Source organism: Nylanderia fulva, unplaced genomic scaffold, assembly GCF_048542155.1.
Source record: "Nylanderia fulva isolate GAGA-0341 unplaced genomic scaffold, ASM4854215v1 Scaffold4, whole genome shotgun sequence".
NCBI lineage: Eukaryota > Metazoa > Arthropoda > Insecta > Hymenoptera > Formicidae > Nylanderia > Nylanderia fulva.
This window is the reverse complement of record NW_028190476.1, coordinates 4,604,949-4,620,499: the sequence shown is the minus strand read 5'-3', so window position 1 is coordinate 4,620,499 and position 15,551 is coordinate 4,604,949. Positions and strand designations below refer to the sequence as shown.

General features: G+C 25.9%; 3 protein-coding genes across 10 annotated transcripts; all 3 read right to left on the bottom strand.

Moving 5' to 3' along the window:
* Window positions 1-109: 109 nt before the first annotated feature.
* Window positions 110-6,722, bottom strand: LOC114936175 (uncharacterized). Of its 2 annotated transcripts, XM_029309277.2 has the most exons (3): window positions 5,411-6,722; window positions 3,295-3,549; window positions 110-2,965 (listed from the first exon to the last, which is right to left on the bottom strand). In XM_029309277.2, the coding sequence occupies exons 2-3, from the start codon at window positions 3,398-3,400 to the stop codon at window positions 156-158; spliced, it is 2,916 nt and encodes a 971-aa protein (XP_029165110.2). In that variant the 5' UTR covers window positions 3,401-3,549; window positions 5,411-6,722; the 3' UTR covers window positions 110-155. The 2 variants fall into 2 exon arrangements, with proteins under 2 accessions (XP_029165110.2, XP_085341998.1); XM_085485872.1 differs by lacking the exon at window positions 5,411-6,722 and having other exon boundaries at window positions 3,295-5,110.
* Window positions 6,723-6,747: 25 nt separating this feature from the next.
* Window positions 6,748-15,258, bottom strand: LOC114936255 (uncharacterized). 7 transcript variants are annotated; one of them, XM_029309399.2, is made up of 12 exons: window positions 15,107-15,258; window positions 10,772-10,957; window positions 10,204-10,389; window positions 9,945-10,127; window positions 9,731-9,829; window positions 9,449-9,532; window positions 8,843-9,082; window positions 8,681-8,755; window positions 8,454-8,546; window positions 8,194-8,384; window positions 7,883-8,042; window positions 6,748-7,293 (listed from the first exon to the last, which is right to left on the bottom strand). In XM_029309399.2, exons 3-12 carry the CDS (start codon window positions 10,385-10,387, stop codon window positions 7,163-7,165), a joined length of 1,440 nt encoding a protein of 479 aa, XP_029165232.2. In that variant the 5' UTR covers window positions 10,388-10,389; window positions 10,772-10,957; window positions 15,107-15,258; the 3' UTR covers window positions 6,748-7,162. The 7 variants fall into 7 exon arrangements, with proteins under 7 accessions (XP_029165232.2, XP_029165231.2, XP_029165233.2 ...); XM_029309398.2 differs by having other exon boundaries at window positions 10,772-10,934; XM_029309400.2 differs by having other exon boundaries at window positions 15,111-15,258.
* Window positions 10,969-13,861, bottom strand: LOC114935096 (uncharacterized). Its single transcript, XM_029307848.2, has one exon. It carries the CDS (start codon window positions 13,513-13,515, stop codon window positions 11,482-11,484), a length of 2,034 nt encoding a protein of 677 aa, XP_029163681.2. The 5' UTR covers window positions 13,516-13,861; the 3' UTR covers window positions 10,969-11,481.
* Window positions 15,259-15,551: the final 293 nt, after the last annotated feature.

The window sequence follows — 15,551 nt, the reverse complement described above, 5'->3', positions numbered from 1 at the left end:
TCATAAAATACACGTTTGATAATAATGTTAAAGATAATGGAAAAAAATGTTGTATTACATAAAATACTTATAGAAAAAAAATGTAATATTAAATTGAAAGAGAGACAAAGGTTTTTTATTCGTCTTTATTAACTTTTCAGCTATTTGTCAAGTCTTTATAAGTTTACATTAATAAATACATACTTCTTTAACATATTCTTAAACGATTCAATTTTTTCGCATCGTCTTATCTCAATTGGTAAGGCATTATACATTTTCACTCCTTCATAAAATATGCTTTTCTGCGCACTCGTAGTTTTACGAAATTGTATTACAATATCCTCGGCCTGTCGTGTACTTCTTTTTTTTACATTTCCTACTATTTGTAACTTATTTTTTAATTGCTCGGGTGATATTCCCTTTAAAATCTTAAAAATAAATATGCATACATTGTAATATAGCCTCTGTCTTATAGACATAAACTGCAATTTTTGCAGCATATATTTTATTTTGGTACGCTTCTCACATTGCAATATGACTCTCATGGCCCGATTTTGAGCTATTTGTAATTTTTTCAGCTCTGTTTCTCCCATATTAATTAATATCGTACAATACTCAAAGTGAGGAGCAAAAATTGTCTTATATATAGTACATCTAGTATCTTCCGATATAAACTTACTTATTTTATTTAGAAAATTTGTTTTTTTCCCTATTTTCTTTAATATATAATTACAGTGGTCCTTAAATCGAAGCCTATCGTCAATAATTATTCCTAAATATTTCATTATTTCTACTCTCTCTATTTCAGTTCCATATAAACATTTTACTGCAATATCATCTATTTGTTTTTTTCTTACACTTCTAACTATCATATATTTTGTTTTCTCTGCATTTATTTTTAACTTATTTATATTCATCCATTTTTCCACTGTCTTAAATGCCATATTCATTTTATTCTCTAATTCGGCACTACTTTTTCCGGTCACATATATTAATGTATTATCCGCAAACATTTTTATACTGCATTCCGCTGGACAAATTTTGATTATATCATTTATATATACAATAAATAACAAGGTTCCTAAAACAGATCCTTGTGGTACTCCGCATACTGTAGTAATTAAGTTCGACCATTTATTATTAAATCGAACCTGCTGTGTTCTATTGTTTAAATATGATTTTAGCCATTCTAAAACCATTCCTCTAATTCCATACTGATATAATTTCTTTATTAATCTGTCTCTATCTATTGTTTCAAACGCTCGTTCAAGATCCATAAAAATTATCCCTACCATTTTCCCTTCACTGACTATCAATTTCCATTCGTCAATAATCGTTCGAATTGCCGTTTCACACGAATACGGTTTTCTAAAGTCTGACTGATGTTCTGTTATAATGTTATTACTTTCTAAATACATTTTAATTTGTTTTTTTACTATTAATTCTAATACTTCTTTAAATATTGATAACATATTAATGGGCCTATAATCACTTGCTTTTGTCGCATTTTCTACTTTCGGGATCGGTATTATCGTGGATGTTTTCCAATTATCCGGACAACAATTTTTCCTCAATAAACTATTTATTACATCAACAAATGTCTCCTTTATCTCATAAAACATTGCTTTAAGTGTGTCACTAGTTATACCCTCTTCTGTGTCCTTCATTTTTGGTAGACCCATTACAACTTCCTCAAGATTCTTTACACTAATCATCTCAAAATTTTTCATAATCTTACTACTTTCAGTAACAGAAATAATTTGTTCATCTATACATTCTGCTTCATATCCATTTATAGATTTTACTGTGTTATCAACACTCTGTACATAATATAAATTAAATTTATCCACTATATTGCATTCTTCAATGTTATTTAATATTTCAAAATCTATATTCTCTACTTCTTTTCTATCCTCCGGCTCATCTTTAAATATTTCTTTTATAGCATTCCACATAGATGTAGGATTTCCCTTATTATCATTTATATTTTCAATTATATTTTCAATATAATATTTGTCCTTTTTTTCTTGATCTGTGTCTTTATACGTTTCGTCTCTATTCACTGCGTCCTTTATTTCATCTGAAAAGCTTTTCCCTTCCCATACTTTCGGAACTTTTAATTTTTTTCTAAATGCCGTAGCGTCCAGCACATTCACTATATCAACAAATTTCTTTGCTTCTGCACTAACATCCACACCTTGTATTTGCCCTATTTTATTTTCTAACACTGTATTCAATTCGTCTATATTAAAATCACTATAATCTGTAGCACTAAATTCTCTATACTTATTTTTGGATTTACTTGCATTCAAATTAATTTTTAGCCACGCATGGTCTGCTATATTAAACGTGTGATCTACTTGTGCGTGTATTTTGGTGTTAGCAAAAACTAAATCTATAATTGTTTGAGTCTTCTTCGTAATTCTCGTTGGACTATCAATGTACTGTTTCATACCTAAACTATGCATTGCCGTTTTCAACTGCTTTGTATAGATTTTATTTGTCATTTTAAAGTCTATATTAAAGTCGCCTATTACCATACAATCTTCTTTAAATATTACCTCTTCTACTATATCCTCTAGGAATTTCACAAAATCGCGGTCTGATGCACTTGGCGAGTGATATATTACCATTATCACACCTTTATAAAATTTCTCTTTTATTTTTATCGCGGCGCACCAGCATTTCGACAATTTCTTTTTAATCAAAACTTTCTTATATTCAATATCGTCTCTTACATATAACACAACCCCTCCCGTACGTCTATTTTCAGAAACACATTTAATCATATTATAACCCTGCACGTTTACTTTACTATTTTTAATTTTATCCGTCACTCTAGTCTCTGATAATGCTATAACTGCTGGATATGTTTCCTCCCTAATCTGCTTTATTTTTTCTATGCGCTTTATCAAGCTTCGCACATTTGTATATAATATTAGTTCCTTTTCTTTTTGTTTTTCTTCTTGTATCGTAATGTCAGCCACTGCGGATCAAATGCGTCATGTTAATTTTTAGATGGAGAGAAGGCTCTAATATATTCAAATGAAAGAGATTGGAAGGTATATGGGCTAATAAGATGAGCTGGTATGTCGAAAATAAGAATGCAAAAATTTGTCTAATACTTAATTATTCTTTATTTCTTTTAAGTTATTAAGTTTGTTGTTTAATATTCTCTAATTTTTTCCGAACTACTACGCCTTATATAATCATCATCTTGATCTCCTGTTTTTACATGTAGTCTCATCTTTCATTTTCTTTACTGTTTTAATAATAAGCCAATCTATTTTTATTTATCCATGTATTTGTACTCACTTTCTGTAGATCCTGTTGGTTTTTCCATTGATGTCGATGTTTTATTCACATTTGCTTCTTTATCGCTATCAATAGTGAATTTCGCAAATGAGCTAGGACAGAACATTATAGTTCATAGTTTCTATCGTAAAATACTTAATTATAGACATTCCGCGGATGATAAAACGCAGCTTCTCACAATTTGCATTAAACTATTTGATTTTTAAAGCCTTTTTGCATGCCAACCATATATTCATCGTCCATATCAAGAATTATCTAAGAAATATATAGTATACATATAGTGATTCATACTTACACACGTCAGCACTTTGTGCCATGTAATCTACTTGTTGTACGAGACCTCGATGTTCCATACGAGAAATATATAGTTTTACATATATATATTCAAATTAGCATATCCCGGTTAAAATAATATATTATACTTATGGCTATCACTGGTCTATATTGCTATATGTAGATATATAAAAGTTCAAACACTTATCACTCTGCCAACGCCTTTACGGAGTAATGTCACATACGTCATATGTTAGTTATTACATATATGGCATCATTATATAACGAGAAGGAGAGGAAAAGACAGAGGGAGGGGAAGAGAAATTACCCATACAGCACAGATTATTGCAATTATATTGCAGCAACGTTGCAATGTTGCAAGTTGCAATGCAACATTATAAAGACATTGTAGAGATATAGGTGCACAAAATTCTAGCACACTTGTAGCAACATGACATTAATATTTCGGAAATATTGCATGTAATCCAAATTCTATAATTTATATATTGTAATATATATACATATACCCAGCAAACACCAAGTTACAGCTATATAATTGTTAGTTGTAATTTCCCAATCAAAAATATAATACGTGTATTATAACAATTATATTGTTGAGTGGAAAATTACAACTAACAATTATATAACTGTAACTTGGTATTTGCTGGGTATAATACTGTAATAAAATAATTTTTTGCAATATTGTACAATAAAAAATGTTAACAATAATCAATAATTTTGTTAATAACATTAATATTAATTTATTGCAATATTATTGTAGTATTTTGTTGAAATCTTCCAAAAAGCGGACATTTTAACATTGCTGCAATTCAACAGCAATGATGTAGCCACATTTTGCAGTGAATTTGCAATATTGCAATATTGCGGTGAAAGATTGTTGTAATGTTTTTGCAATCTATCGGTGCTGTATGGGTATATGAATATTGAATTCGTTACTTTAAATATATATATATTAATTAATAAAGGAATAAAAAAGTAAAAGTTTTAATTAAATAATATTTCATGTCACAGACGCATATATCGTAAAATTTTTAATTAAATATAATATTTAATTTCATAGATATGTATCGAGATTATCGCCCACATAGCACAAAACTCTACAGAAATGTTGTAGAAATATTTCAAAGTTTCATTCAAAATATCAATTTATAAATAACACTATATAAAACGTCATTAGAACATCTAAAAAATATAACATGTAGCATATTTGAAACGTATGTGCAATACCTTTCACGAACGTATTTGTGACAAAATGAGCATTTTCGTGTATCTAAGATATATTTATAGAACAAGAAAATTTTGCGAAGGTCTTTAAAAAATTTTGTGCCTTATCTGTCTTTGCATTTGCACATATTTATATTTTGATTTTTATTTTATCGACTGATATAAATATAATGATCAGTGTTTGCTGTTATCTAAATAAAATTATATAGATGATCATCTAGATGAAATTTTGACGTCACCTTATCTTTATATATATATAAATTTCTATATTCATACTTATTTTATTTGTAAGTTTTCATCGAACACTTTTCATCTAATTGTATATATATATATATATATATATATATATATATATATATATATCTGTATATCTTACAATTAGATGAAAAAAGTGTTCGATGAAAACTTACAAATAAAATAAGTATGAATATAAGAATTTTAAATCCTTTTTATAATTAACATTTTTTTATAACTGTGCATGTTTACATAAGCAATTTTAAAAATAATATCTGAAAGTTATCTAGAATTGAATAGATGAATTGCAATATAATTTTATTTTTTATCTACATATTTAAATTCAAAATCATCTTTATCTTACCTATTGGGTCTGTGCATAAGTCCGTAGCGAAAATCGAATAAATTTCAAACGCAAAATTCTTCAATCAATCTATATAACAATTAACAATATATATGCGCTCTTAGTACTCGGATTTTCCGTGATATTTTCAATCTTTCATAATTGCATGATCCATAAATATTGTTACGATTATTTTGCAATTACAGTATTTGAGCAATTTATTTTGAAAATCTCCATCTGTTACCTGTGCATTAATTATTCAACGGTAACGTTGATGAAACAAATAATTATTTGGGAGGATTGTTGTTTCTTTGCATTTTTAATAATCCACAAATTGCTTATATGTATGATTCGTCTTGATTTATCTTCTCAAATAATCCGACAATTGAAGAGAAATTAATTAAATTGTAATTTTTTATAATTGTCATTAAATTTTTCAGATTTTAATATTATTTTTTCGAATTTTTAAAATAAAAGAAAAGGATTTTCGCGGATATTGAACACTACTTTAAGTCGCAATCTGTTTTTTCTTTTTTTTTCATCTTTTTTTTCTTTTCCTCTACTATTACAAATATTTAAGGAATATGCGAATCATAACCCATACAGCAAAATGTTAACAAAAAGAACTCTTAATGTTTTCTCATTCACGTTTTGGACATCCAAAAATTTCTTTAAAAAGATAACTTAATGATATCAGAAAGAGCTCTTATGCGCCACATTGAGAGGGAAAACAGACTTCTTCCGATAGTTATCAAACAGATAACTTTTTTGAGATATCTTATATTAGATATCAAAAAGATATCTTATATTAGATATTAAAAAGATATCTAAAATTAGATATTAAAAAGATATCTAAAATTAGATGTCAAAAAGATATCTAAAGTAGATGTCAAAAAGATATCTAAAATTAGATATCTTTAAGAGTTCACGTTTATGATGTTAATAAGACATCTATTCGAAGATGTTCAAAACACTAAAAAAATGCAAACTTTTTGGTGAGATATTTAGTGAGCTCCTCAAAGAGAGGTTTTGATAATGAAGGACAGAGATCCTTATATTCATATTGTCGTTCATATATCCTTCCCTTATTTGGAAAGCTTGCTAAATATCTCACCAGAAGCTTCTTTTGAATTGTCATCTGCTTACATAAAATTATATTATTAAATGGCTTTTTAAAAGTGACACTGAAATTTGTTTAATAGCCATTAAATGCGATAACTCTATGCGCTAGAATTAAATTCAATCGATTTTTAGAGACTTTAGTATTTAAAACAAACCATTTTATATTAGAGATATATTAAACTAATTTCAGTATCATATTTTTCAATGATGGCTACTTTGAAATAATAAATAAATCATTGGATTATTTATTATATTATTATTTATATTATTTTGATATTTTTTAAATATAAATAATATTAAAATATTAATTAACAATATATTATATAATGTTTATATAATAATAATTATTTTTAAAAAAACATTAATAATCATTTAAAGAAAAATAAAATATTTTTGTTTTCACATAACTGGAAATTTGTGTTTGAAGTGAAAATCACTAATAATAATTAACAATATATTATATAATGTTCATATAATAATAATTATTTAAAAAACATTAGTAATTATTTAAAAAAAATAAAATATTTTTGTTTTCACGTAACTAAAATGTGTTTGAAGTGAAAATTACTAATAGTAATCATTTAAAAAAACATTTTTGTTTTTACATATAATTATAAAATGTATGTAAAGTAAAATTAGATTTACGAAAAATTATTTTAAATTATTTTTATTTTTTTTTGTTCCTTCTTTAGGAAGACGATCGCCAGCATGTTGTAACCATGATTTAATAACGGCTTGTATTTTATCAATCGTAGAATCAGTTCGACAATTAATTATGGTTTCTGAAATAAGAAAATTAAATTATAAGTACAACACACATATATTTTAGAATATATAAAGCACTCGATTATCATATTCTGAACCTTTCCAAATTATACTAATAAACATTTAAACAAAAATTTTGTATATAACAGCAATGCCAGTATTTATAAAGTTTGTATTAAAAATTGTGAGAAAATTCTATTATCAAATCATATTTTAGTCATACTGTCATCATAATTAAGTATTATGATGTATAATTGATAATAAATGAACATGCTAAAATTAAGTTTCCTTATTGACTGATTTAATATTGAATATATTCTTACGGTCTAAAAATGTATTTGTCGTTATAAACAATTATTTAAAGTGATGTATAGTAAAAATTTAACTTTATATACAGTAAACTATTATCAAATGTATATAAAAAAAGGAAATTTAAAATAGTATTATTAATGATTATAGAAATAGTATAGATAAAATATGTTAATCAAAAATAAGACATTTCGTTTTCATAAAAAATTAATAAGATATAAATATCCAAGCGATTTGTCTTAAAACATACTCTCTAAAAGAAAATGATAAATAAATAGTACAAAAAAAGATAGATACCAATTATCAAATCAATAAACTTCATTTCTTTTACGCTTATCGTATTCTTTTGTCCTGTCCATGATATTTTATATGCCATTTGATCAATCAAGGTTGCAGTTAAAGCATTTCGTACATGCTTTTCAAACGTTGTACCACCAATGTTTTTAATCATTTTTTTCTGTAAAATGCAATAATATTTTGATTAAGAATATGTAATAACATTTTTGATGCCAAAATTAATTAGAAATAAATTAACAAGACATAGTTTAATTAGAGTACACACACACTAAAATTAAATAAATGTTGAAATACAATAACAAAACACTTACATATTGTGAACGAGCTACAGCATCTTCCTTCAGCAATATTTCAATATCGTTTAATTCCTTTTCTGTCGTAATAGGCAAGTTTAAGGTCAGATTATTGGTATCATTGCGAGGCCCTTCACTTATATCCAATACAAGAAGATAAATAGAATTTATTGCTTTTTTAATTGCTTGAATATCTGTACGACATGGTGCTATAAAAAAATCAGATATAATAAGACAATTTAATTATTGAACAGACAAAAATTTGTAATTGTATTTACTGCAACATAAGTCATGATGTTCATGTGTATGTTGTTTGTTTCGTCCTTCAACATTGGTTTGTGGATGTGCATAATTTTTATCGAGCCTAATATCTGAAATTTGTTTTGATATATTAACTGTTAGAGGTACGACAATTCTATCAAAATAACAGAATAATTTATAAGTCATATATATGTAATTCACATTACATCATATTATTAATATTTATTGAATGTATGAAGCTTACTGGTTTCAACGATACTACGAATAATTGGTTTCTCTTTTAATTGATATATTTTCTTGTTATCCAATTGAGATGAATCTACAAAGAAAATTATTGTGTTAAAAAATATTTAAAAAATTAATATTATTATAAATTTATTCCAAATTTCTGTATTTTTTAACTTACCAAATTCATTTTGTCGCGTCGATGTTTGATTTGTATTATTTACATCATCTTTTACTTCAAACATATCTTGTGTTTCATTATTATATTCTTTAACATTATTGTTTATTGGCTCATTCTCAAATTCTTTTAATATTAGAAATGAATCCTGAGAAAAGAGATCTCCATATTCCAGAGGTAGACTTTCAGGAACTGTTATCAAATTGTTGTTTTCTTCACTATTATTAAAACTGTTTGATACACCTATGAAAAATTTAATTAAGTGCATTTTTTCAAAATTTAAATATTTAAATTTTATCGAACAAACAAATATAAATTTAAATCCTGCGCACAATAAAAAAATATTAGAAATAAATATTTATTGTTAAAAATAGTAATTATTTTAAAATTATAAAATCTTACAAATAAAGGACTCTAATATACAAATACAAATTCGGGTAAAGAATTCTTAATAAAAGTATAGGAGCCCTTTATACCCGAATTTATATTTGTATATCAGTCTATTATTTTAAAAATTTTATTATTTTAAAATAATTCCTATTTTTAATATTTAATATTCCTAATATTTTCTCTATTATAAACAGGGACTTCAAAATTTTATCATCGCACCTGCTGCAACTTCGCTTATGATTTCCTTTTTCTTATTTTTTGGAATATATTGGATTGGAGGTTTTTGAAAATTCTTTTGAACATCTATAAGAAAATATGTGAATATATTAAATAACAAACATTATTATTAAATATATAATATATATATATATATATATATATATATATATATATATATTATATGTTGATTTCGAGAACCGATTAATATTCTAAATATTATTATTATTAAAGTATAATTAGTTAGTGAATATTTTTAATGATTTACTATATGAGAGTTTAGACCTTTTTCTGAATCTTCATCAGATTCTTTATCTTCATCTTCGTCTTGATGAGGAAAACTATTACTTTTTATAGATTTTAGAAGTTTTTCATTTTTAACATCTATAAAAAATATTATAAAATAGTATTAATTAAAATGTAAATATTTAGAAGAGAAAAATATTAAAAAATACAATTTTTATTAATTTATAAATTTAAAATGAATTTAAATGCTTACATGATTTCTGATTTTCTTCGTCAGAAGAATAAAGACGGCGCGGTTTATTGATCGCACGTTTTACAGAAAGTGGCTTATTATTGTTAGTTACTTTAACTGTTGCAAGTGCTTGCAATGCATCTTCATCATTAGTCGAAATATCAACAGCTTGGATTTCAATATCTCTGGCTTCATTATATGTAGCTTCAAAATAATATAAAGAATACAATAAAAATATTTGAATATAAAATAATTGATATTAAATTAACATTAAACTTACCAAATGGTCCTATAAATCTAGTATAATGAATCGTATCCCAATCTTCTTTTGGTAATATTGCTTTAATGCATAAATGAGTCGGATTTTTAAGTTTGGGTGGCCATTTGAAAGTTTTGGATTCCATAAATAACCAACAACTTGGTATCGTAGCACTCCATTCTTTCCAAAATACAACAAAATACATTTCTGAAATTAAAAATGTTTCACTTTGAAAAAAATAATCTTGATTTATTCTAAAGTAAATTTATTAATAATATCGCAATATATGTATATATAATTTTTTATCATCATGTTAACTGTTGTAAATAATAATTTAATCATATTAAATAAAAATAATTTCTATAAATATTAATCAAGCAGTGTTGAAGATATAGTTAGAATTTTTTACTTATAAATAAAATATTTAATAAATTGAAATTATATAATTAGAATGATTTTTAGAAAGTAATATATATAGCACTTAATTTTTGGAAGAAAACATATCTGAATAAATTACAATAATATGATTTTGAGAAAAAAACTTTTTATGTGTTAAGTATAATCTCAAATAAAAGTCTATTAAACTTACCTATATTACACACTTAACGTTTAATACCGATTTGAGGAAAAATTATGTTGCAACTCGTTACAGCTCGTAGAAGCACATACATAAAAAATTATAAAAAATCCGGCTCTCTTTCCAATTTTGATAGCGATTATATGTTTGATGGTATACTCCGTATACACTCCGTCTAAACCGCAATTATGCGCAGATCTTCACGATATTATTTAATCACTAATATATTTAATCACTAATATATATATATATATATATATATATATTATATATATACATATATATATGAAACACAGTTTGAAACCTTCAGCGATCGATACACACATAAATAGTTAAATACTTATATAAATATATTTATGATAATGTTATCATTTCTCTAAATATAATTTTTAATATTACTTTTTATATTTATATAAATTACATGTAATAGCTTTGTTATCATTTTAAAATCAATTTTTATTTTACAAAGACGAATTATATAATATAAACATAATATAAATTAGAAGTACTTTTATATGTTTGAGTAATTTTTTTACACGCATGAAATGGAATATGATTAATAAGAAAATAATCTTTTTGATTAGTTGTTAAAATATAAAGTATGTTTATAAATAAAGTTTATATCGATATATATGACAAAATAAAATCAGTAAAAGTATAATAGCTTTAAATTATTAATTATATTATTTTCTATATTATGAATTGGAAATAAAATAATCGTTTTAATTATATGAATGTAGCAAAGGCAAGAAACAATATGATTTCTTATATGGGATACATACAGCTTTTCTGGTAACATTATTTGCATCAAAATTTGTTGAATGAGACCATTGATTCCCGATTACAATATCAAACTCCTTAGAATCAATAGGATAATTTGGAAATCCTATAGGATTTATCAATGATTCTCCAATTAAAATAGGATTGTCATTATTTAAACAAATATTTTTAACGCGTACAATAGTGTCATCTTGCAAATAACAAAACTGATCCGCTTTATTTATTGTTGATAGTGTAAATTTATTGTAATGTATAGTATTATATGAAGCAATACCAAGTTCCTCGGATTTTTTATTATTTTTACACATCACTATAGGTTTCTCGAAAAAAATAATCTTTTTTTTTAAATTACATGCAACATGTTCTACAATTCGATTGTGTAGCTGTTGTAAAGGTTTTTCTGCTTTTTTAAGTTTTTTTTTAATATTATATAAATAACTCTCAAATGAAAAAGCACTGAATGAATCGAGATGACCAAATTTTAAAACATCATCGGCTAAATGAATTAAATTGTGGGTATTATATATCAAAAAATTAGTACCAAACAATTCAATACATTTTTCCACAAAATAATTCAATAAATCTTTCGCATATTTATTATTTCTTTTGCAATCTGTTTCGTGACAAAGAATCCTGATTGCACAATGTAATGAAATAAAATGGATCAAATATTTCTTTGGTAAATAATTTTGTAGAGCAACTGGACCTACATACAATAAAAATAATCTTAATTCAGTCGCTTTCCATCGATCCAAATTTTCTAATTCACGAGTTTTTCTTGCAAATTCAGATGGAATCCATTTGGCTATTGTTTTTAAATTTGCAGATATTTCTTTGATCATTTTAGCAGAAAACTTTTGTTTATGAGAGCCATGTGTAAAAGTTTGTAAGATTTTTTTTACAACTCCGAGGCAAATCAGATGCATGTAATCAAGTGGGAATTGCGAAACCATCCCTAAACCTGTTTCTTCAAACGGTGATGTTCCAAAATGATGCTCTTCATCAATACGTTGGATAAAGTTTTCATCTATTCTTAAAGCCGCATTTGAATTCAAAAATAACATACGATGATTATTATAATTTCCCTCTTCTCTACATTTTCCACATCCAAAGTAACCATTGTGACTTTTTGTGCATGTAACAAAAGACCGTGCTGGACTGTCACAAATTACAGCTCTAATTGTAATTGTGAATTTTTGGTTGCAATAATAAAATCCACTCTGATGTAAAACGTTATATTCATCAATAAATTCTCTCAGAAATGTATTACAGGAATTAGGTTTCTCATTTCCATGATAAGCTCCAATTACAAATGGCTCAGCAATTTTTGGATACATTTCTCCCAGAATGGGATAAAGTTGACTTTTTGAACTTTTGGCTATTGGCAACCCATCAATATTTATATTTATCTGAATATTAGTAGATATTCTGTCGATATCAATAATTTTCAATTGATCAAGCAAGGCATTTTTTAAACCATAGTGAAAATATTCACCTGGTGGTACACTACGAATTATTGTTGATTTTGGGGTTCCAAGTAAAGTTCGTGGATCTAAAGGCAAATTGCGTAATTCATCTAATTCTACATTTTTTAATATTTTTAGAAGAGCGCCGGTTGCTTCATGGGTTATACCATAACTACATACCCAACGTGCCATTACTTTATTAAAATTTTTAGATTTTTTATTTTCAAAAAAATTATCTGTATTAATCTGAATTTCATCTATTGATGAGTCACTTAGAAAATCATTGTAATTATTTTTAATATCTATGCAATTTATTGATTCTTCTAAGACATGATTGATAGATTTTTTATCATCTTCCAACCAGTCATAAAGAGAAGAAGAAGAAGTAGAAGATTTATCATCTTGAAATTCGAAATTATTTATTGTTTCTCCTATTGTTTTGCCACATTTTATATTTTTGCATGTTATTAATACTGAATTATTTTCATTATTGTCCAAAGAATTACACATTTTTTTAGGCGTCTATTTTTTTGGCTTTTAGATAAATGTTTAAATAATTTTTGTTTTAACATTTTAAAAATTGAAGGTGACCTTCACGTGACCTTCAAACAATTATCCAAGGTCAAATAAATGCCACTATAATCTTATGTCCCCTTTGAATAAGCCATACAATATTATTTCATCCGTGAGTTAAAATGGGACACCCTGAATATATTAATTGCAGTAATATTAATATACTTATTATGATTTTTCGAAATATAATAGATAATTAGTGACCCAATGAAAAATGATACTTAATTGTACTTGTAAATTTTTCTTTAAACTTGATTAATAAGTCCAACAAATTATTTCATGCACGTACACACACCGCGTTGTTGTATTATTTTTTAAGGTTATCTACACTACTACAGTGCGCATGCGCATTTATATTACAAATTTATCACTTTCAAGATGACATTATGATGTCAATATGAAGAGATTTTAATAGACTTCCTACAAAAGATGTCTTTTAGATATCTTATGTAAGACACTTCTCAAACAAGATATCTTTTAGATCTCTTGATATGGACATCTTAATATATTTATCTAATAGATATCTTTTTTCATTCCTCAAAAAGTTACCTTTAAAAAGATATCTTAAAGAGATCTTTCTGACATATATGCTGTGTGGGAAGAGAGAATACAAATCTTGTAAACAAAATTCGTTTGGCACAAAGTTCGACATTATTAGCAACGATAACGTAATATGTAGTTCTTCGGAAAATTTTTTAAGCGTGAAATGAAAAAAAAAGAATCGAACTTCAATTCAATGAATCTAAAATATATCACTTCTCATTAGAGAAACTTGCCGTATAAGAGGTTTAAAAGCGAAGGAAAAGTATAAAGTGGTTCGCAAACCGCACGGTAGCCAACTTTCTTTCTAAGTTTAATACTGATGAACTACGCGAATGCTCGGATGAGGATATGAATACCGAATGAATGAATGAACACGTGACTGCACGGATGACTGCAATGAGACGAGATATAAAAAGTGATAATAATTCTAAAAGAATTGTACAAGTATTATTAGGTTCTTTTACATGTTTTATGATGAGGTAGGAGATTTTATAGTGGAAACATACAAATGCATATATTAGAAAGATTTCCTGTAGAACTTTGACTTTTAGAAGCTTTTTAATTTAATTTGGAGTATCTTATCATTTCATATCACATTGAAGGCATCTTTATATTGAAGAGAAAATGTCTTCTATGAGAATCTTATCCAATTCTCTGAATTTTGTGATTGGAAAATTAATGTACTCTACTTGTATATTTATAACAACTTTGATTAATCAAGAAGCTTCATCTCTTCGTTTAAAATAAAAGTTTTTAATTATGTAGCATGAACATTGAAGATCATTTTGATTTAATAAATAAAATGACATGTTCTTTCTTCATAATTATATTATAATCATAATATGCACAAAATGTTCTATATTTTTTCGCGTTATACTTTAACGATAGATTTTTTGGTCAGAGTTTAAAGTCGTTAAAAATAAAAATAAAATACGTGCAACTTATATCATCACAATGTTATACCCTTTATATTTCACATACTTACTTACAATGTTAAAACTTTGTAATGTCCAGGATTCTTCAATAGTCCTCTTGATAGTGTGTTCTTCGTTGAAATACTTTTTCTTTGTCGTGATGTAATTATTAATTCGATCGCAACGAACTGGCTGATTGTATTTCTACAATGTGAACTTAACGTTTTCCTACCCCCATTTATACAAAATTGATATTGATCTAAAGATTTGTGAAACCGAATAGCTCGCATATATGCACATGAATCATGCAATTTTATTAACAATAAGTCGTTGATAAGAACAAAGATATGACGAGGAAAAAATAATATGCGCGTGTTTACACACAAGCCCATTTCGCGAAGCAGTTTTACTTGATTTTTTCGATCTTTTCGATTTTTATATCACGAAATTTTAAAGAGAATTAGAAAAATTAGAGCTGAAATTACAACTGTCATCTCTTAGTTCTTATCAGAACGA

Bases quoted from the DNA above. Each gene is read 5' to 3' on its own strand.
- LOC114936255 (XM_029309399.2), bottom strand. From the start codon at position 10,387: ATGTATTTTGTTGTATTTTGGAAAGAATGGAGTGCTACGATACCAAGT. The intron at 9,533-9,730 runs GTCTAAACTCTC...ATTTTCTTATAG, and splicing joins TGATGAAGATTCAGAAAAAG to ATGTTCAAAAGAATTTTCAA. The intron at 8,043-8,193 runs GTAAGTGTTTTG...TGCATTTTACAG, and splicing joins CTGTAGCTCGTTCACAATAT to AAAAAAATGATTAAAAACAT.
- LOC114936175 (XM_029309277.2), bottom strand. From the start codon at position 3,400: ATGTTCTGTCCTAGCTCATTTGCGAAATTCACTATTGATAGCGATAAA. The intron at 2,966-3,294 runs GTGAGTACAAAT...TTTGATCCGCAG, and splicing joins ACCAACAGGATCTACAGAAA to TGGCTGACATTACGATACAA.
- LOC114935096 (XM_029307848.2), bottom strand. From the start codon at position 13,515: ATGTGTAATTCTTTGGACAATAATGAAAATAATTCAGTATTAATAACA.